Here is a 23,996-nt window from a genome sequence, read left to right on the forward strand (position 1 = left end):
AACAAAGAGATGAAACTGCAATAAATGTGAAAAACAAATGGAAATAATTGAATTTACTTCGCTCCACTCTTACCTGTCTCCCACTCCACATCTGCACTACGTACACCTCATTCCAAATCTACTATGTAGGGAGAAACTACACCTTTTTTGTTAGTTACAAGAGGAGTTGTTAGTGTGTGGGGTTTTTTTTGCATCTGGTTTGAATGTACTACTTGATGGACAGATGCATCTGCTGTTGTTTTATACCGCATTAGTGCTGATTAAAGGTCTCTGTTTTTACTTTCCAAGCTGTTTAGTTTCCTATCAGTGATGGGCATCTGCATCCACATAGCAGCCATCTGGTCTTGCTCTTTCTCGCTCACATATTCCTCGCAAGATTGGTTTATCACTCACTGCCATTTTACTTACCATCTGGTTTGGATTTTGAATCCTGGGATGATGAGGTGATCAAAGGAATGCTTTCATGTTTGAGGCAATGGGGTTGTTATTACACCGTCTTGTCTTAAGCAGTGAGGCCCCATACAGTCGTTAAAATACACGGTGATGTTACAATGCACATTCAGTGCTTTCCATGTTGTGATCATGGATCTTAATTCCAGTGTTAAACTGGGTGGAACAATTGCCAGAATTTCTATGGAAGGCCAAAATAAACATAAATTGTTAAAATTCTGATATCTAAATGCTATTAACTGTAATGAGTTAACAGTGACAGGTACTATAAACTTTCATTCTGAAGTTCAGGAACTGCGCTCAAGTTCAGGAACCGCACTTTACCTTGTACTTGGCAAACTTGAAATTAAGATACCAAAGGTGATTAGTTCAGATTCAATATTTACTACCTTGCAGGGTAATTCCATGTGGACTGACTAGGTACTTGTGTGTTGATAAAGCCTATTGCTTTTAATACTCTTACTGCCCCAATAGCCTGCTAACAATAGCGCCAAAGTTGGAATCCTAGAAAATATCTCACTCTGGTATTTACTACATAGTTGTGTCAATGAGTTCTACCCAAAAGGGATTGATTGCTTGTTGCCTCTTTCGGTTTGCATTCATTGATACCACCACCGTAGCATCGTAACTTCATAATGGAGATGTTTACCTGTGCATGTGGTCCTATTGATCATCAAGAAGGGAAAGCTAATGATAGATCTGCTGAAAGGTCATTCATTGTATTGTAGCCTCCTGGATGAAAACATTACTTTTACATTAACTGTTGCCAAAGTACTGTTTATTTAGAACTTTATTATTCCTTTAGACCGGTTGTAGTAGCTGTCTGGAATCAGGATGCAAAAAGGATGAAAAACCCTACTTTTACTTTTACTTTCACTGCTGCCAAAGTACTGTTTACTTAGAACTTTATTATTCCTGTCAGGGTTTATATAGTAGCTGTCTGGAATCAGCATGAGAACAGGATGAAAGTCACTACTTTTTCTTTCACTTTTACTTTTACTGTTGCCAAGGTACTGTTTATTTAGAACGTCATTATTCCTGTAGACGGGTTAGCTGTCTGGAATTGGCATGAGAACAGGATGAAAATCACTACTTTTCCTTTTACTTTTCTTGCTACTGTTCCTTTCTTCCTTCTTCCTCTCTCTACATGTTTATGAAATGATCTTTCATCTCATTAGAACATCTTTATAGAGTACAAGATAGGCTCAATGTACCTCATTGACATATATAAACTGAGGTCACCCTCTGATTGTATCAGTCCCTGGAGGTCACCTCTGATTGTATCAGTCCCTGGAGGTCCCCCATGTCATTGAGTTGGAATCAACATAAATAAACCTGACACATTTACAACAGTACTCCTTCACCAGTTTATTCTGCCACCCTGACTTTGTAAATAAAGGAACAGATAAGAAGAGTACAAGCAATCACTATTCTGAGGCTGCAGCCATTTCAAATTCAGATATATGTCCCATTCTGAAAGTATGTCACCTTTCTCAAATTAGTCTCTAGCAGTTGATCGAGTACATGCTTGGGCAGATCAGTTGGCATGCGTAATTGCATTATTTGGTAGCAGCTACCACAGACTACAAAATTCAAAAGACACTTCACATTTTTTTTGGGCCATAAACTGACTTACAGTGTTTGTTTACATTTCAAACATTAAAGACCAGTGAAGTCAGTGGGAGCAAAGGCAGAGTATGGTAATACTTTGTTCCCATGGTTTCTCCACGACTATATCTACTTAGTAGGTAAAATGATTTTTTTTTTAAATTTCCAAAAAGATCTTTATCTCTGTCTGTCTGCCTCTGGGGTGTCCCTTGGGGTTAGAGGTCATAAGTCATGTTTATTTTGTAAGAGGAGGACATAAACATTTGGAGAGGGTCTGCCCCTGGGCCACCCATCAATTGTGTGAGATGAAAATGAAATATGAAGTCCTTGCACCCCTCATAAATCAACCAACTTTACAAGGTCAACTGAACAAGTGAGCAGCACTAATAAAAGTAGCCAGCCCTGCTTTACTTATGGATCAAACACTACACTATTGCAGCAGTAATTCTGGACAAACCAGTTAGTTTAGTGTTGCTCCATTGGCCAGCCCATTGTAGTTGTACTGAGGTGGTTGATATACCATTGCTGCGTCCATAAATGCTTTGGTATGACAAATGGTCAGCTCTATACCATATGTGTATACCATGGTATGGTAATGCCATGTGTATACCATGGTATGGTAATGCTATGTCTATACCATGATATGGTAATGCTATGTCTATACCATGATATGGTAATGCTATGGGCATATCATGTGTATATCATGGTATGGTAATGCCATGTGTATATCATGGTACAGTAATGCTATGTGTATACCATGGTATGGTATTGCTATGTGTATATCATGTGTATACCATGGTATGGTATTGCTATGTGTATATCATGTGTATATCATGATATGGTAATGCTATTGGAGCTAGATATTTACCAGTAATGTCGAAAGTTAAACATGTATCTCTGGTACCGTATATCCTATATAATCATGTGTGTACCATGGAATCTTGTCATAACTCTGAATATTAAATATAAGTTATGTACATAGCAGAACTGTATATATATGTATGATTGCCTTATACTGCCATGTTTTATACATGTTCTGTAGTTCAAAGTGCAAGGTACTTTGAGGTTTAAGAATAGTGTGACTGACCTTCGTCACAAGGTGTAGTGGTGAAATGCCATCCTTTCATAAAGTAGTCCATAAACCACCTGAATGGAGGAGTGAAGCTGTGTGATTTGGCCTTTCTGTGTGGCACAGCAAGACTTAGACATTCCCTACTCAGTTTAAAACTGTTAAGAGGCTGAGTGTTATTATTCAAGAAGCAGGTCAGTAGGGTATCTCACCAATTCATTCTTTGCTTTTTTCTTTGCCTCAAAGAAAACTCCTTTCCAACAGTCTGTAGTCTTTATACAAGGAGGAGACATTTACCGGTTCAGAGATCAAAGTAGCTGTTATGTCAAAGACTATGAAGCTTTATTTGGCAAAGACTATGAAGTGACTGCAGGTCTGAGCAGATAATTGCCGGTATGGTCCCTCACTGGTGACCGTGAGAAATAGGTTCCCATACAAAAGAGTTTCTGATAAAGCCCTTTTGACTTGGGTCCCAAATAAGCTAGGGGAATGGACCTGTTTAAAGTTTGTTTGTCCTTAGTTAGCATGGCTGCCTTATTTGTGTCATTCAGCAGCATGCAAAACAGGTGAAGGTTTTGGGAAAAACATTTCTCAAAGATTACAAGCAAAGCAAGGTTGGAAGAGATGCTATAACGCTAGAATTTGGGCTGACACATGGGCATGCATTTAAGAATTTTACTTTAAACAGAAAGGTGGATGCCATGGCACTACTGCTCATGGGATGAGAGTCCAAAGAGTCTTGTATGGATCAGCCATGCTCTATAACTACTGATTATTGCCCATTTTATCTGTAACAAGAAGAAGGAAAGGAGATAGGAATTGTTTACATTCAACCACTATCTTTGAGAGTTTATCAGAGGAGTTAATTAAATGTGCACTTAGTTAAATGAAGTGAAAAAAACGTCTCGCCATCACATTCCACTAACATGCTAGAAGCATACACGCGTCGTTATTAAAATAGTTTTCAAGGTCCCATCATGATAACCACAATTCTGTGTTTGTACAAGTTAAATGTGAAAACATTCAGGCTTTACGTTGGCCTTTTTGGTGACCACCCCACTCCCACTTTCCCTCTTCCCCCTCCCATCTTCCTTCTAGAAGAAAAAAATTGGCATCAATTTTAAAACAATGAGTCCTGAGGTTAGCAGGCAGTATACAAACACTTTCTGTTTAAGCCATTTTTACAGGAAATGCAAGTACTTTTTTCAAGGTTCCATCCGAAAGTATGGGTTCGGCAATTAACCAGTTTCGCTTGGATCATATCTCACTTTCTTTTTCCGAATAGTACGACTTTGGGTCATCGTAGTCTGAAATTTGATCGTAGAATGCCAACCTTAAGTATCAATTAGGTGACATGTGAAGCGGTTAGCTGCGATATTAAGAAATATGAGTAAAAGACTTGGTATACCGTCTGTCTAATGGCTAATTATTTCTTATGATCAAAGTCCACAGATGAGAGACAGGAAGCAAAATAAAGGAGACAGAGACACACTCACATACTAATGTGAATATAGTTCTTTCTCAACAATTCTTCAAACTGACAGTCCAGAACATTGTAACAAACTGCTAATTAAATCTAAAGAGATAAGTGTGGTTTCAAATTAGAAGAGCAAAAATACAAACATTTGTCAGGTTTGATTCTCTATGTTAGTTTATAGGACGGTGAAAAATGTCTGGCTGAACGAGATGTTTAGGAAGGAAAAAGATTGATTAGCTATGCAACGTAAATTTAATGCAAACCAACCAAGAAGTGTTCAAAAGCATTGTTGAAAGGAACGGAAACGAGTATCGGGGGAGAGATTTCAGGTTTTGCACATGAGTTAACATGACGACTATCTACCTGGAATGGCCTATATTTAGAGAGCGTACATTGTTTACGTGAGCAGTATTGATTTTGCCCATGAAGACACTCTGCATTTGGATGGATGCACTGAAAATGATGAATGTAGTAAAGCGTAATGGTTGACTCTGGTGTGTTGGTTCAGTTGTTACACTAGGTTTTACGTCAAAAATGTTTGGTTTTAATCCTGTTAATTGATTTTTTATCGACAAATATGCCTGGGTAGATGATATTAATTACAAGCCAGAATGTTGTTTGAACAGTGTATGTTGTCTTGTCTGTTATGACGTTCAATAATAACTGTTATTTCAGCATATGGAGAGGGTCAGTGCCTATGAAACCTTTAAAACATTTACACTCTGAATAAGTAGAAAAGGAAATTAAATTGACACTTCTTACTCCTCTCCTCGGATCACTGCCCCCCCCCCCCTCCCCAATTAACCTTCCTCCGGGTTTGAATAATTATTGGCTCGTTTTTCATAACTTTGATGACCTTTTCTTTCAAAAATATTGTCCTAAGACTACCTCCGACCATAACGTTCTTCTCCTTTTGTTTTCCACTTTTGAATTTTATTAGAATCACGCATTGCTTCATTAACTCTTTGCCTGCCTTTCCCCCTACCCCCTCGCCCGAAAACTTGTCTTTGTCCCCAAGAGGCTTGTCAACACTATAAATGACACCAGTTTGACATATATATGACATGTATGATATACATGCGTACAGCACTGTTCAACCCCTGTATAGTTCTTTGTCTGGAAGCCCCAAGTTTTCTACATGCATACATCATGCATGTTTGATCATCATGTATTGATTCTAAGAACTAAGAACAGGAAAGTTAACTTCTACTTTCCTGAAGCACCGGATACTCTAAGCAGACTTGACTTCATGGAAATTTATCAATATGTATGAGTTTGATAATTTCATAATTCAGAAGTGACTCATCTTTTGGAGCCAGCAATATTAATTGAACCAGTCACAGCGTTTAATGCCATTTTCATCCTTGAGTGGATTTCCAGCAATGTGAATCATCTCACAGATCTATTATTCTTTGACTTTCCCATGAGAGATGTGAGATTAGGCGCTTATGGCTAGATCTTATTCCAGAGTGCCTCAATTGCTTTACAGTACACAGAAGTACCAAGCAGTGTAAGGTCCACCAAGCAAGGTCAATAATAAGATGTTAATGAAGTGTGCTTCTACTAGATAGGATTGACTTAGGTGTCAAGTTGTATGCAGTAAAATGCATTTCGGGTCTCCTTGCAGTCTGTCTTAAATGATGTGAACTTAACTAGTGGGGATATTTGCCATGGCAACGTCAAATTGGCGTTCCTTTTGTACTTATATTAAATAGGTGATTACAAGTGACTAAGTTATTAATAAGTAATTAATAAATAATTAACGTTCTACATTGGAGAGAAGACATGTAATATTGGTTATTATGCATAGAAATATACTATAGTGTGGTTAATATACATTAGCTTCTGGTTATTGTCTATCATGCACATGTTATTTCAGTATCCATTAAAGCAAAAATGCTCTGCAGAATGGTCAAATTACTAGATACATGTACAAAGATGAAAAGCCACAGTTTTTGTACATAGGAACCTTAGTATTTTATAATAGCAAAATTTAGAGCTTTGGAAAACTGCTACCCTAACACTAAATTCTTCCCTGTATTTGCATCCTAACCTCTGCTCACTTAGACCTGGATACATTCATTCTGTAAATGATTGGACGAAGATGTAAAGCCACAGTTTTTGTACATAGGAACCTTAGTATTTTATAATAGCAAAATTCAGAGCCATGGAAAACTGCTACCCTAACACTAAATTCTTCCCTGTATTTGCGTCCTAACCTCTGCTCACTTAGACCTGGATACATTCATTCTGTAAATGATTGGACGAAGATGTAAAGCCACAGTTTTTGTACATAGGAACCTTAGTATTTTATAATAGCAAAATTCAGAGCCATGGAAAACTGCTACCCTAACACTAAATTCTTCCCTGTATTTGCGTCCTAACCTCTGCTCACTAAGATCTGGATACATTCATTCTGTGAAAGATTGGACGAAGATGTCAAGCCACAGTTTTTGTACATAGGAACCTTAGTATTTTATAATAGCAAAATTCAGAGCCATGGAAAACTGCTACCCTAACACTAAATTCTTCCCTGTATTTGCATCCTAACCTCTGCTCACTTAGATCTGGATACATTCATTCTGTAAATGATTGGACGTGATACTTAAAAGAAGAGGCTCGGTCATTATCGATAATTTTAGAACCAGGATATAGATTGTAGTATAGAAAGGTCTTTATGGGAACAGTTTTGGAGCTTCTTGTAGTTTAATATCCTCAAGTTCATTACGTAGCATTAATTTAAAGATCCAATACAGATTTATGCATTCCTGTTGGTGCTTTCAATTGCCCTCCCCTCCATTTCCTATCACCCATCTCCCATCTCATCTCCCCCTCCCCCACCCCTTCCAGTTAAAGCACTTGCTCTTTGCATTTGCTCAACCATTTCTATCAAATGCAGCAAGCATCATTCCAAATAAGGTTGCAGTTGATTAAGCTACTCTCCTGGCTTGTTTCATCCAGTACTGATGATTAATGAGTGAGTAATCAATTCATTTAATTGATTTTCAACATTCTATTGTCCGGCCGGTATTGTCATACGTAGGCTTGATAGTAGTAGTATGAATCACATGCAAACCAAAAATTTGAAAACTTCCAACATATTGGACTTTACTGCATTATTTTGAAACTGTCTACTCATGATTATAACTGAACTTAATGTTATGCGATTTTGAGATTGAAGGACATTGGAAACACTTTATCAACATTAATTAACTCAAAACAGTTCCTTATCTTTGAAGGATGACCTAGGGCAACAGTTTAGATTTGAGATGTTGTAGTCCCAAGATAAAAAAAAGAAACATTTGGAAGCTTGAATCCTTTCAATAGGTATTTCCATTTTCAAGGACATTCCCCTTTAAAATATATTGTATGTCTACAGTGCTCCAATGAAACTAAAATGATGCTGTGTGGCCAGGTCAGGCCTTAAATGTTAATCTTAATCCATTGTTTTATATATTGTATGTTAAAACTCAACCAACACATGTATGTTCATTTAACTTCATATATTTAAACAGTGGAGCAAACTTGGATGCCAGACAACACCATTTGTCCTTGGACATATTTGTAGCACATTGTAAACATGTCATTTGAAGCCATAAAAGTCTTGTATTGCACCTCCCCCAACTCCCCCCACCCCCAATCCCATGCCAGTTGAGTTTTGTGTTGCATCTAAGGAACTGACCTAATGATCTATGTATTAGTCTACATAGTCCAGTCACTTTAACTGATTAACCTCAGCTATTTAAATGGTCGTTTCTCAAACAGTGAAAGTGAAATGGAAGTACAATTATGGACTAATGGCAGTTGTTTAAAAACTCAGCAATATGACAAAATTAGTTTTGTGCATTAAGTCATCCTTTAAACATAATCACATATGGTCTTCCACTTGATTGCAACTCATTGGATCATGAGAGCTCAAACATGAGACAATGAGCGTCCCTGGCTCAGGCATTGCTTGGTGTACTTCCAAACGCTCTGGAGAAACTGCATAGTACTGTCAGCTAGCTGCTACACAGGTGTTCCTGGGGTAGTTGAACTCTAAAGTCTATGTAGTGTTGACCTGTTTAACCTATCAGGAGACCTGTTCTTTAATATCCAGTCAGCAGATCAGTTTAATTTCATGGTTATGACAACAGTTGAATATTAAAACTCAAAAAAGCATGACCTGATGGATAGCTTTGAGACTACGATAGCTGATCGTAAACGGAGTAGTGGAACCCAAACCATAGCAATAAGGGATATATAGAGGTCTGTTTAAATATTGCAGCTAAAGGGATACATCCTTCTTCAGTGTGTTATAACACTTCATTTTAACAAGTACGTGTCCAAAGCGTGTGCATGCTTGGGGATTTAGCTCTTCGTTGAAAAGTTTTGTGCTTTTTTGGCCGAACCTACCGATGTTCTGCAGTGGTAAAGTATATATACTGTAAGTTAAAGAAACTTTTTCAAAATAAATATGTTAATTTTCATGATTTGATCATGCATATATCTACGGGTATTACTGGGCCTCCCAATGAGTTCTTTTTTCCACTCTCATTTATTCATGTGTGATATGTCAGCTTCCATTTAACACCACTCTCTCTCTCTCACTTTATGCTTTGCCTGATTTAATGTGATGAATTACCACCAGCCATGCACTTTTGAATAGATGTCCTCCAAAGGGCTTCATATATATTCACATACAGCAGGGATGGTCTATAGTATTGAGTGTACAGTATTAGATTGTGAGTCAGACATACCAAATTGTTAACTTTTCTTTTTTTAGCTTGGAGAATAATACAGACACGCTCTGTCCTCTGTTAGATTTCATTGTCCCAGAGCCATTTGTTATCTTCGAAAAAAAAGACTGTTTGCAAATTACTTAAGAATTATAGGGATGGTTACACGCCAATAAACCCTGCACCTAAAGTCTAGTGTGTATAACTGACTGGGAGAAAGAGAAATAGATCGAAAGAAACAAGTATAAAGCGTCAGGCCAACTTGTAAAGAACTTTATCCACTTATCGGAGTAGGTGGTGTTTGTAAACTTTTGAATTTGAGAGACAGAACAGGTTCTTGTGTGACTTTCGTTTTGGAGAACATTCAGGTGTAACTGTATATTTGTACATATATGTGTGAATGCTTCTGTATGGTCAAAGTTGATGGAGGCAGATATCATCAAGCGTCCACATGAGAAACCGTCCCATTTCTCTTGTTTTGAGGTTCAGTTATTGAATGGACTTAGGGGTACAGGAAGGAGGTCGGGAGATGTGGAGAGTGTAGCCAGTATTTCTTTTAAAGTAAAAATGTATTAAGTTTACTGGCCCACACAGTAGGGCAAAAACTTTTAACTTCCTTTCTACGTTACTGTTTGAAAACTGCTCAGATATTGGAAGAAGTAGTGCGTGCGGTTTGTAACCAGTAGTGGTGTAGGAATGACTAGACCTGTCCATCTATTGTCCAAAATGTAATCATCTTTGCATATAGTTTTGGTGTATTTGCATAGTTTGGTTTATTTGCATAGTTTTGGTATATTGACATAGTTTTGGTATATTTGCATAGTTTTGGTGTATTTGCATAGTTTTGGTGTATTTGCATAGTTTTGGTGTATTTGCATAGTTTTGGTATATTTGTATAGTTTTGGTGTATTTTGTATAATTTTGGTGTATATACCGTACTAACCTTCTTGCTGACTTGATATTTGTTTTCTAGTTGCCAAACTATTCTTAACTTCCAGCCTCGCAACAAAGAATTCTTTTAATACCTCTAGTGGGACAAAGTAGCTAAAAATGGTCTCGTATTAAAAGGGGTTTGGTTATTGTTCCAATGATAACAATCAAATTTAACTTATTTGTTCTACCATATTTTGACCTGTTCATTCATTCGTTGGATAAAGTTCTGCATGCATGGCCAGCGTGGGAGCTAAAGAGAAAATCTCTTCATCGTTCGGTATTTCATAGGTTTCACTTTGTATCACTGTGTTAATGTGAACACTACAGACGGGGTTCACGCATTGCCATGTGCTAATCGCTAGTAATCGTATTACAGTGAAAAGTCCATGTGTAAAATGAGTTAATTTAAAGAAAATGACAACACAAAGAAGAAAAGATATGATACACTGTATTCTACTGTACTGTGCTGTACTTCACTGTACAGTACAATGTTATATATTCTGATTGACCAAATAAAATGCAGCTCTGACTTGAAGAGAAAAAGTATTCTTTCTGACAGCGTGACTTCCATTCATTTTCGGTGTGAGAGGGAAGTGTGATAATACAAAGTCTATGAAATATTTGTGAGAATTTGATGTTCCATGCATACATGATGCTGTAGCTATTAAAAAATTTAAGTTACAAATTCATTCAACAACTTGCACAATAATACTTTCAACCAGGATGTTGCTTCGCTTGACGTGACAGAAAGTTGACCAGTTTTGCTTTTGGTTATATGTTTCATGGAAATACATTTAAATATGGTGGTTTTGATCTACATGAAACTATCAATGATAGCACCTCAATGGACTTAATGACCATAAAAATGGGAGTACAGTACATATTAAAGTCATAGACATACTTCCTTCAATTGAAACCAACTTTGATGATGAACAGAAGCATAAACTGACTTTTCTCGAACTTCCGCCAAATAAGTACTGTACTTACAGTCACAACTGAAGTGTACATATGATCTGCCTTCCATTCCATATATATTTGTTTATAGTAGTAGTTTACAGGAGCTCCATATTAAGTGGTACTTCAGCTATCCATCCTAAAATTACTGGACTCATATATCAGGATATTTTATGTCTTTGATCTCTGGACCAATTTTGAAATTGCTTGAACTGTCCCTGCAGGCTACTTCCAACAGTAAAATTAGGTCTTATTCCTTGTTTATGAAATGGCAGCAGTACATTTTGGTTCCGACGCTTGGCATCCATCAGAACCTGTGCAGTCAAGTTGGTGTGTGGGGGTTTGTGTGTTTGTGATGTCCTAGCTTGTAAACAAGGTACCTCCAGAAGGAAATATGTGATCGATGTCATCATACTTGTATGTATGTTGATCAGGGTCAGTAGATGACCTCTATTGTTTGTGGTGGGGCTATCATGCATATTAATAGATGGGGGCATAAAATTATGTCAATTTCTCTTCAACCATATGTCCCAATTATTTCATACTTGGGTTGGTGTTGTAAGTACATACTATGTACATGTTCTTTGCAACAACAATTTAGGCCAACATTTTTTGGGACCATCTGGGCCCCAAATCATTCTGGGCATATTTTTGGGCCTATTGGGGCCAAATTTTATTTCCACCTCAAATGCACTTTGGGACACATTCTTTGGGCCCATATTTGTGGGGCCCAATAGTCTTGGGACCATTTGGACCCACATTTCTTGGGGTTCAATTTTTTTTGGGTGGGGGCAAATATATATTGGACCCAGTTTGTTTGTGCCAATTATGTTGCGGACCATTAAGGCCCAAAATTTTGTTGGGCCCAATGTTTTGGGGAAGGGCCAAAATCTTAAAAATTTAATAACTTCCACAACTTTAAATCAGATTGTATCCAAGTACGGTTGATGGGTAATAGCTGGTACTTGTACTTTTGGGCGCATTTTTGGATGGATGGACCAAAATGTTATTTCCACCTCAAATGCATTTTTGGGACCATTTAGCCACAAAATTTTTATGATACTACCTTAAATAAACTTTGTCATCATGATAACTGATTCCTGGTACCTTCCTCTATTTGTTTCTTATTATTCAATAGATAATCCTCTTCGTTTTGGTGTGTACAAGTTTATTGATATTACCATATATTGCTTACCACACTATGAATATGTTTAGACATCGGAACCACGAAACGTGTTTCGTTTTCTGGGGGTTTTATTCTGTAAAACAATCAGTAGAATGAGATGAGAGGATTAACTGCTGCTGAGGGAGGTAAAGAGAAATTCTATTTAACACAGAAGATGGGGAAATGTTCAATATACTAATATCATAGTTTTCAACATTTTAGTAGTTAAAAGGACAAATTTCTTGATGACATCGGCTGTATGGAAACATCAAGTATGCTTTAAAGTTCTTGATGGTCAATTTGTGCAAGAAACTATGCCAGCTTTGTCTGGTTCCCCTCAAGTGTTTTTCATCACTGCAAGTAGTTACCCTGTATTTTTCCTCTATGTATGATATAGATTTCATCAAGTGGAGTGACAATCGTTTCGGAGAGCCCTTGATAGTACTCCATTATTTTAGCATCCACATAGTTTGAGGCCCTCTCTGATGAAGAATGGAGTCTTTTGTCAAGTAATTGGCAAAAATTTTTGACATTTACCACAAGTTTTGAAACAAGAAACTGAAGGGTTATGATGAAGGGACGGACTCACTATGAACCAAAGATAAATGGAGGGAGGGTAGGGAGGGAGGGAAGGGGAGGAGGGAGGGGAGGAGGGAGGGGAGGAGGGATGAAAAGTATCAGAAAGATTCTTGTCTTCTTTTGAAAATGCTTTGTATATGGTCACTTGTAGCCTTGAAAGCATTACTGAATCAGGAAACTGCTACAGTACACGGAACAGGAATGTACCGTTGTATATTAAAACCCATGGTCATATATGGTTTAACAAGTTTTAGCCCCTCCGGTTACCCCTCCTGTGTAAACATACCTGACCGTGATACTCCCCACAGGTTATAGGTTGAAGTATATCTTTTGGAAATGATTTGTACCAGAACACACTCCCCTAAGGCTCTGTAGATAATGAATGAAAGGCAGCCTAGATCACAGTCATCCAGTATCCAGCAGAGGTGAACCGACCTTTGACCTAGCACGCTCTCGCTACTTCCCAAGTTCTTGGACATACAATGTTAGAATTCCTGCTGTGGTGTGGAGGATAGAAAGCAGGATCGTGTCACTTGGGCTTCATTTTCAGTGAAACAAAAGACGGGTTTCAGTAATGTAGGAAATGAGAGATGATTTTATGACCACATATTATTATTACTTGAAATTATGAATTGACCATCTTTCATCAGTGTGGGGTTTTCTTAAACTATTTTTGAAATTTTCTTGGTATGATTTTTGTCAGGAACTTGACATATATATCCAATATCCCTAGCAACAATGCTGGTGATGAGGGTTTGTTTTTAACTCAAGCCCAAAATTTATTGCTTGTAAGATAATCTAACATCCCATACAGTGATTGCTAATGGTGAGGGGTGACAAAGGTGATGCGTTTGTCATTCTCTGTCTTGAAAGGAGCTCCATCTTACTACAGTCCTAGAGTGAGGAATAGTTGATAACTTCATGCAACAACTATCACCTGTCCTGAAATAAGTTTACAACAAATAATTCAGCAGAAGATGTGTACCTTATAACCCCTCTTTCCATCTCTCTGCAATGCTGGGAATTAAGTGGAAATGGATACACACTGCTGATTGATTCACAAGTCTATGTAATTTCAATAAACAACATCAATGTGAGTTTTGAAGCAATACTCATCACCTGTCTGTACCTTACTGATGCACTCTGACCTACCATGTTTATAATGCAATCTGGATTTCACTTTGATAGTGTCATACTTTGGTCCCTAAGGCTGCTTAAATAATTAGCCTTATTTCGTCTGCCTTGACGCTGTGCATAATTGTAACAACGCTGTGCAGTTGGCCAGGAAACAAAATGTTGGATTCCAAGAAGTAATGTGTTTTAGCGCACCAACAAGCTTTATAGGATAAAAGTTAAATGGAGTACCAATATGTTAAAACTGTTCCACACTTATAATGAGACTTTAATAACCGAATCAATGGAGGTAGGGGGTCTTTACAATCAGTTAAAAATATAGGTAAGGTCATTTCTTTGAAAGAAGTTGTAATTAGCCCTTTGGGAGGAAACTATTGTAGAGTACCATCCATCTTTATATCTTTATTCCATTGTGTTTGAGATTAATTAATATTAACATAGCAGCAGGAAAGAAGGGCAAATACGTGTTAGGTCACAATTCATGCCATTCTTTAAAGACTGTGAAACCGAATATATATTGAAATATATATATATATTGAAGCACTGCAGTAGCAACTGGTATAATTAAGTCTCAATGTCTCCCAGCCTCATCAAGTTTACATCCATGCTTGGTTGTTAAATGTTAGCTTCCATCTATGGTTTTGACAGCTTCTTTATATACAACCAACAAAGATATCAAGATAGAATTGCAACATTTGACCAGTTTCTGTTTACTGATTAACAGCCAGTATGTTGCCAGAGAATTGTAAATTAAAACATGCTTTTCATCTTTCTTATTTGTTTCCTTTCCTGTCAACAGAACATAAAACTTCATCTCAGCTTCCAGGATGAGGCGAAGAGCAAGGCATAATGTCTGATTGATTAGCAGGAAAAGGATAAAACTAAGAGAGCAAATCGTTGCCCCTGATCTTATCCGTCTCGAGAATATTTCCTGTTCAGAATATCGCAGCCAATGAGGGAAATCTTCGGTAGTTGTTTGCAAAAACTCCTTGGAAAAACTCTTGTTTTCTCCAAGACTGTCTAGATCACTGCCGATAGAGAGGAAGCCGAACGGTTTTGTAGAAGAGCGCTCAACGAGAAGCAGAGACAATGGAGGGTATGTCGAGCCACATAGCCTTGTGTGCATTAATAACAATGTGCTTGTGCTTGGTACAAATAAAGGCACAAGGGATGAATGCAATTTACAGGAACTATCAGCCAAATAATAATATGAACGAAGAAACAAATAACGCGGCCGAGGGGCAAAGGTGGAAGCCATTATCCTCAAGGTGGGGCATGCCAGATGCCTCTGCTCATGTAGGGAAGGTCTTTCGTTACACCATCCCAAGTGATGCCTTCAGTGGAGATGTCGTCAGATATCAGGTTTGTCAACTTTGAATTATTTTCTCACCGTTGTAACAACTCCACTCTTGTGGGTTGTCATGGATACTATCTGAATTAACCGTATTCAACCATTAAATGAAAGATGACAAATCTGTTAGATCAGGCCACCAACATCAAGAGCTCTATGAAATTAGACGAACTCCAGAAGGTTGCATAGCAAACACATTACATTAAATTGGTATAACACAAATTTCTGTAACAGAGGAAACTGTTGATAAGTTGTGAATCAGGAACAGTCTATTGGCTGTAACCAAGGGGTAGAATTCTTAGTTAGCTCAGATCGTGTGAATAATTTACCTCCCTCCTCGTGTACCTGTCTCCAATCTACTTTATGCTACTCAACCCAAACAAAACCCTGCCCATAATTTGGCCTACTGATTTCTATTTTTTTTTTTTTTGTCATTTTGAACAAAATCCATAAATGCTTTCCACCCAATTTGTTTGAAGTTATGATTTCACAAAATGAATTCTATTTTGATTTGGAGAGGTTTTATGAATCTTAGCTCTGGTGCTGTTTCCATTTAGTGTATACAATTTAATCAGATTGTGGATTAATATTGGTTTTCTCAAAACAAGAAAAGTTCGAAAACATTTCAATTTTAAAATATGGAATAAATTAATGCAAAAGCAGAAGTTGAAGTGATTTGTTAAGATTTGGAATTCTTTCAGACGTGCGTGCTTGCATGGAGTGTGTACCACTAGTATCCTAACTCAAAGTAGCACTTCAAGAATGTGTATATTTTTTGGGGGCATTGTTTAAAGCAGGTATTTACTTCAACATCTATTCAAAAGCATTTACTAGTCACATGCCAAACAGCCAATCAGAACATTTTCAAAATGCTCTGATATCAAAGAAAATTATCACCTGAATTTGAAACTCGACTTGTCACATATCCACATCACTATTAGCTGCATTGTCATGGAGGATTAGCTCCGAATTGTTATCAACAACTTTGACATATTTAAAGCTGTATTAAAAATACTGCATCCAGTTTTGCATAATTAACAAAAAATATCAACATCTCTCCTGAAATTTGCCTCTTTGCTGTACAACCCTCTGAGATCTTCCTCTCTTTGCCTGAATTATTTATTTGGCCAATGATGAATGTCATCTTAGCACCAGATATCATCCTGCACATGGATTTTCCTCGGTGGCGTCGTGTGCATGTGGGTGTGAAATGTTTGATAAGATTGATAGCTGGAGTCTCCTACTTTGATTCATGACATGTCAGTGAAAAGTGAAATTGTCAAAATTCATCAATGTTCTCCGTTTGAATTACAATGTTTTCATCATGTTTAACAGGGAAGTCGGCTGTAGAGTGACATACACACAATATCTGTTCGCTGCTCTAATAAATTTTGAGTCAATCTTAGGATTGCACGTTTTTAGATTTAGTATATCCAGGGTATTTAGAAACAGGGTGAAGTCATGAGTGGGTGGTTGTATATTAAAACTTGTAAAAGATGAAATGGGGAAAAATTTCTCACATACATGTAGTAATGACAGCAAGAAGTTGAAATTGGATATATGTGTGTATGAAATGGGAAAGGAAGAAAGGCAAAACATGTGAAGAGCTATAGAAGGTATCATATCGCTATAGCGACTCAATGTATTCATGTTACAAATTCCTGAAAACTAAGAATGTTAGGGGTCAGACATGGCACTTTGTGTTCTTGACTCCTCATGCCTGCCTATCATCTCCCCCCACCCCCCCTCCCCACAGTGTATAGCAGTTTGTACCTACTTTTACCATGCTTGCACTAGCCATAACTTACATTGCAAAAGTTTTTTTTTTAGATTTTTTATGAATATCTCATAAAGTCCAATCTTATTAGGTACTGTACATTGTTGTGGGATGTTAATACCAAGTAGCGTCTAATGATTTAATCAGAGTTAACTGAAATGTACAATGGTAATAGCCTGGTTAACCACTTAATGTTGAATTTAGATTGTTTGCAAGGAATAATTTATCCAGTATTGCATCAGATTGCTATACACGTCCAAAGATTTATAGCATCTTTTTTTTCATTTACTTTGCTCCTCGCTTACCTGTCTCCTCACAACCTTAGCAACCAGTTCTACCGTGCCTTGAATATCAGAGTAACCTTTTTACATAGGAACCATGTAGTATTTTATATTTAGGGACAAAGGTCAGAGCTTTCAAGACTGCCAAACAGTTTTAACACTAACTTATTGCAAACAGAAATTTTGTCTCATTTAAAATGGAGGCCTCCTTTTGCTTAGTATGCAAACTTTGCCAAATTTTAGTCCACATCTTTGCTGGTACAAATTCATTGCAATTATAAAGGCCACGTTAGGCCAATTGTGAGACCCATAAACCGTCAAAATTTGTACACATTGACTGCAGAACTGAATTATGGCCCTGCAGCAGATCTGTTGTACAATAACTTTGTTCAATATATCATATCAAATTCATTTTGCTCCTACCTGAATATAGGGGGATTGTATTACTGTCAGATGCTTCTGGCCCTAGAAGAAAGTGTGAATAGCGAGGTGACCTCAACTCTCTGGTGACCTACGAATGTGTAACTGTACCATGTCGCACTAATTACTTCAACAAAATCAATTACAAAATTAGGACGTGATGGAGGTCTTACCTTTGACGATGCAATGAAATCAACAGGGCTTAGCAAGGAAAATAGCATATATCCGGTATTGAGAGGGGACTTAAGGGGGAGAATACTCGATAGATAAGCAGTTTTAAGATGCAGCGTGTGGTATGTAGAAAGATATATACCAGGCAAAAAGTGAGGGCGGCAGAGAGGTATTCATTTGATTGCTCAAAACACACACTTATCAGCACCAAAGTTTATGTTGCTCCATTCCCCCCCCCCCCCCCCCTCTTCTACCTCTCAATCTGAAGACAGAAGCCTTTTGGATATCATCTAAATTGCTAGATGTAACACATATTGAAGGAGATTAATGATGTCACTACCAGATGTAGTAGTAGTAGTAAGTTGAGACTCGTCTATCCGACATGCTCAAATCATTTAATACTCTGGGAACTGATTCATACTACAAGCCTTTATGTGCCCTCCATTGAGCTCCATTCTATCCGACACCATCTATATTCCCATTTGAACCATCCAAGTGCCCAGTATAGCTTACAATTCTTTGTTGCACAAGTATTGTACTTAAGTTGTGTCAACTGTGCAAGAACAAAGGCAAAAACAGTCAACATTTGTCATATCATCAGAACCATTCTTGTATTTTCAGCTAAGTACTCTTAAAAATCTAAATGCTTCTGTTAGTTTGCCTGTATTCTAAAATCAACATGATCTAATAGTAGTCCAAATAGGATGTAACTGGTTGATCTGTTGTAGCATATAATTGTTTGAACACTCGAATATGACTGGTTTATGATTCCAATTCTTACCAATTTCCTACGATACTTGCTTTGTCTATCTGCTGACGGTTGGCAAGTCCAAAGGAGGAAATTGTGTAACAAATATTTAAGGGGCTTGTATTCATCAGCTGATGGTCAGAATTACCATCTGATAATGAAACAGATAAATTGCCGGATATGCCTGCCATCCAGCAATCTGTTTAAATTTTATCCTTCGATGAGGCTGCAGCAAATACAGTGTCTCTCCTTACAAAGGGAATAAATCATATCCAAAGCCTGCTGCAGTTGTAGTAATTACCAAAGCCTATAGTTAGTAATTACCAAAGCCTGCAGTTGTAATTACCAAAGTCTGCAGTTGTAGGTAATGCTAGAGTAGATATCCAGCAATAACGGGATAAAATGCCTGTTTTGCCTTCAACATTATATGTGGTTAAGTGCTTGCATGTACAGTATGCTCTGGTGGAGGGTTTGCACCCTCTCTGTAATCTCTACCACTCTATTTCTAGTATCCATACAACAACAGTTTCATAGAGTGAGTGCACCCTCTCTGCTACTCATTATGGTGGTGTCCTCTCTGCACTGTTATCTACAGTAACAGAGAATCTGTTCCCATGATACTGTAACCCTATGGTTTGTCCCTATCTTCTTCTGGTACAACTACCCCCTGTACCATTTTCTGATATACCCCCTGTACCATTTTGTGGTATATCCACCCATCCTGTACTATTTTCTGACATACTCCCTGTACATGTTCTGGTACAGACACATGAGCACCGTTCTGAATTCAGTCGGTTACACTTTCATCCTGGTACCTATCAAGCACTGTTCATTGGTGGATGGTTTGTATCTTCTGTCCTCTTGATATTCAACTTGGGACTCTCTTCTCCTGGTGCTCCCCCTCCTCCCCCCTCCCCCCACACATACAGCACCATTCCTTGGTAGAGACTTTTTGCCGTCACTGAAGGTCATTCCTCTCTTCTTCTGGTACCCTCCCAGCATCATTCATTGGTGGAGATGCAAGTGATTGAGTCAACACATCACCACCACATCAGTAAACTGGATTATTGTACTTACTGCCATACATGGCATTCACCATACTGCCATACATAGCATTCACCTAAAAATTTAATTTGACAGGAGTCAATATAATTTGAGGATGTCAGTTTATTCCATATTAAAAAAGAAGGTGAAAAAAGAAGGATTTTATTCCATATTTTGTTGCTGGTACAGGTATATATATTCAGATTTTTATGGCATTGACCTGAATACACATGCACATAATACTCTTTAAAATCTATATATAACCACAGCTCAAGATAGCTGGTTGCCCTTTTAATTGAAGAAACCAACTCGGTAATTCGGTGTATAGGAAGTATAACATTTACATGGGCACATCCAGAACTGAAGAGTCCAACTTTATCGGTTTGCAATTTTTATTTGTCAATTTCCTTGTGGAGTAATCAATGCCGGTTTGGTCATAACTTGTCGGTAATCAAAATTTCCTACTTTGATTGATACATAATTAATACCACTAATTGTTATATACTCTGCTTTGTCTTAGGGTACTATCCTTTAACCACATAATATCTGTAAATTCTCTCTGCACACATAACGGTCAACTGGATAGGAAGCGAATTATCCAAAAGATCACACTGTTACGTGATATAAGACGTGCCGCCGGTGATACAGTGTACGGCCGGGCGTCCAGAGAGGCGGTGTACATCATCCGCTGGGCTGGATCGGGTAGCCGATCTTAACACACAGCCGGCTTCACAGACTTTTATGAGACACATTAGCTGGATGTAATAGAGAAGGAATGCAACAAGAATGGTCGGTATTCCGAGACGGAGCTGGTCACCAGCGTCCCACAATGCCTGGCAGTAATGTCACTACCACAGTGATTAAAGAGTTTAACCTTTTGACAACGCAATCAGCATGTGGGAATGTTGGTAGTTGAGATGGTGAAGGATGTTCAGAGAAGAGTGACAACAAGTACCACCCACCCCAATTTACTTTGTCACCATTTTGAACCAAAAGTACCAAAATTTCAGTATGAATCTTAGATTGCACACAAACCTTTTAGAGCTTCCTTTGTAGTCAATGATTTGTCTAAATCCAGCATAAATATGTGAACGAAACACTGCGTGCCACCAACTATTTAGTCATTGTTAATTACTTAGTCAAAATTTTCTTTGAAACAACAGAGCAAACTTTTGGGAAATTTGTTGATTGATTTTTTTTTTCTGTTCTTCGTACTAATTATTAGAAATTCTCTGGGGTCTTCTAAGGTGAGGAAATTAAAATGACATCATATTTGACTGAAGGTGAAATTTAGTTGGATGGAAACTTATACATCATCTTAATTTGATGAATCTGAAAGTGTTACTCTGAGCAATACTTAATGGAGGGTCTAGGTTTTGCTAAAGCTGAAGACCATGCTCTCACATGTGCAGGGATCCTCACATGTGCAGGGATCCTGGGGAGAACACTGGTTCACCAGTGACAGGATCCCTGGTTATGAATAAAGTTAATAAAAAAAAATAAAAAAATAACAAGTCTGTGGGGAACCCACCTATAATATTACAGAGAGTCTTTAGATACAGTAGATTGCTTCCTAACATTTGTAAACGTTTTTATCAAAGCAAAGAAAAACCTTATTTAATATATTATAAAATTTTAAATCCCCTCTAAGGCAGAGCCAGTGACAGGCCATTCAATCTAGCCAATTTGCAAGATCAGTTAAAGTATAATATACAAAAACTTATCAGTGGCTCTGATTCTACTATCTTACCATTTCATTCGTGAGCGACGTACGTGGCCTTTTAATTCCTAAGCCTCCCTCCTCACAAGTTTTTATTCCATTAAGTTATTTTCAAGGTGTGCCGACATCTGGCAAAATGTAGGATCAACATACAGGATTGTGTTAAGGCTTATTAATCAAGCCATACACAGGGACGTTTTGCCCACACAGTTCCCAAAACATAACTAAATACCAAAATTGATGAAGGCAAAATTAATCACAAATTTCATGGTAGGGTGTAAAAATAGTTGAGGGAGGATTTAGTCATTCAACCTTTCAGACAAAGGAAACCCTCAAACTGCCGGTAAGCGAATATTGAATTAAATTTTTCTGCGAGTGGAGGCCAGATGGATTTAATCTTAGTCTGTTTGTCTGATTGGAAAAACCTTAGGCACCAGAATGTGAGTAAAACTGCCCAAATCCACTTAATCTAACTTGCTCAACATATGCTGTGAATGACATTTTTCGTTGCTGCGCCAACGACTCCCCTCCAGCTGTGAAAGCTGCTCATATTATTCCTAATGTAAAAATTACACCTTTCTCACTTACAAAGCACTGTGGAGGCCATATCCCCCTGTAAGTCATGTATGCTGGTAAAGATTTCTCGAGAACGATGCTAAGAGGCCTGTTAACATGTAACTTTATATACAGTTGTCCGCCTGCACTTAAGACCAAGGTAACCTCAAATGACAAAGGGCATGATGTGTACTACAGAAAAGAAACATTTTTAGGTACTGTTTAGCATATAAATCGAGGCATTGTAAGCATTTAGTATTGAATAAATGATGTTAATGTAGGGTCTGAGACTGAAATGAAGCAAGCATTGAGAAATAAAGGCCTTTATTTTCTAATCTACTTGTCACCCAAAAACATGTGCTATGCATGTGTTTTGTGTGTACTGAGTCCAATCGTCGTTTGCCTATCCTCATTATTTGAGAACAAACATTAATTCATTCTATGCTTTGATCATGGCCTGCTTCATACTTTGTGTATGCATTAGGCTCCGAGCGATAAAGTAGGAAACTTTAAGCCGGCCTCACATTGGGTAAAGTTAATTCAGTGTTGATGTCATTTCACATTAAACATGTGCACTTAAACTCATGACAATTGGAACTCATGGAGAGGGCGTTGTGGTCAAGTGGTTAAGGCAGTGGACTTGTGATCTAAGGATTACAGGTTCGAGCCCTGGCCAGATCATTGCGTTGTGTCCTTGGGCAAGGCGCTTTATCTCCATTACCTCTCTTCACCCAGGTGTATATATGGGGACTTGCGAGGTAACTTGTAAATATAGTTGCATGCGCCGGTTTGTCGCTGCACACTATGGGAAGTCCCACGTGGTTGTGGTGCACTGTGGTGCCCCAGGAGAGATTGATTTAATTGTGCACACTTTGGTGTGTAGGTGTGACAAGTTACCAATGACCAGGGTTAAGCTGTAAAAGTCGTGTGAAAGGGCCTTGGCCCTGTACAAGACTGTAAACCTAAAATAATAATAATAATTCCCATTGAGGATACAAAGGAGAAAAATCACTCAAGAAAACTGAAAGTCGACAGGAATTGTCTTCCTCAGCTGTACACGTCAAGTTTTCAAGCTTTTTGAGCCCTGTTTAATTCTGTAGGTTTCGTTAATGTTTGCTTTATTGCTTAGTTTTGCATTCACCAATCTCTTCCTAATGTACTGAAGGGCGGACACACACACACATTTGGCCATTCCCCCTGAAGGGCTTTATGCATCCATTCAGAAATGGATTTTATGTTTGTTATTGAGTGTCCCAAAGGGGTTTTACAGAAAGAGCTCGGTAGAAATTTTGGTTATTTCATTTGAGAATTAAGATTTTATTTGGTGATCAAACATTCTACCAATTTGATGAGGTGAGCACATAGCTCAGAAACAAAGGTGTGTTGCCTGAGGATAATAGTACAGTTACATGTCATTAACCTACAATGTTGAGTGTTTTATGATACTAGCAGTACCTGATAACACAATTATTAGCCAACCGTGGAGAACAGTGAATAGTCTTAATAGAAACCACTGTGGAGGGGGTTATTGCAGATCATTCTGCTGATGTTCAGTTGCAGAGGTCCACAGTTATACTCTCGAGTCAGTAGGGGGGTACCTTGGAGTAGTTCTGATTGTATTTAACAAATTCTCCGATCGTATCCAGTTAAATCCAACCTTACTAGCAGGACAGATCCCACTGTAAGTATATAGCATTGAATAGGATTCTAACATGTGGCTCTTGCATAGGATCTCCAACACAGAATACGAACCTAACATGCTAGTACAGTATGGTACTTGTTGTACTGTTAGTACAGTTTAATACAATCTCACTGCTTGAATATTTGTCCCCAACACATAAT

At 37.9% G+C, this 23,996-nt stretch overlaps 1 protein-coding gene across 5 annotated transcripts in view; it reads left to right on the forward strand.

The window, feature by feature from the left end:
- LOC139962216 (dystroglycan 1-like) overlaps positions 1 to 23,996 on the forward strand; it is a 120,447-nt gene that overhangs the window by 87,439 nt on the left and 9,012 nt on the right. For 4 of the 5 annotated variants that reach the window (XM_071962216.1, XM_071962217.1, XM_071962214.1 and 1 more), the window contains one exon: positions 14,887 to 15,449. In XM_071962216.1, the coding sequence (XP_071818317.1) occupies positions 15,177 to 15,449 (273 nt within the window). In that variant the 5' untranslated portion in view covers positions 14,887 to 15,176. Of the gene's footprint in view, positions 1 to 8,646; positions 9,031 to 14,886; positions 15,450 to 23,996 lie in introns of those variants that run through there. The other variant, XM_071962218.1, reaches the window with a different exon arrangement.

Source organism: Apostichopus japonicus, chromosome 20 (genome assembly GCF_037975245.1).
Source record: "Apostichopus japonicus isolate 1M-3 chromosome 20, ASM3797524v1, whole genome shotgun sequence".
In the NCBI taxonomy this organism is placed as follows: Eukaryota; Metazoa; Echinodermata; class Holothuroidea; order Aspidochirotida; family Stichopodidae; genus Apostichopus; species Apostichopus japonicus.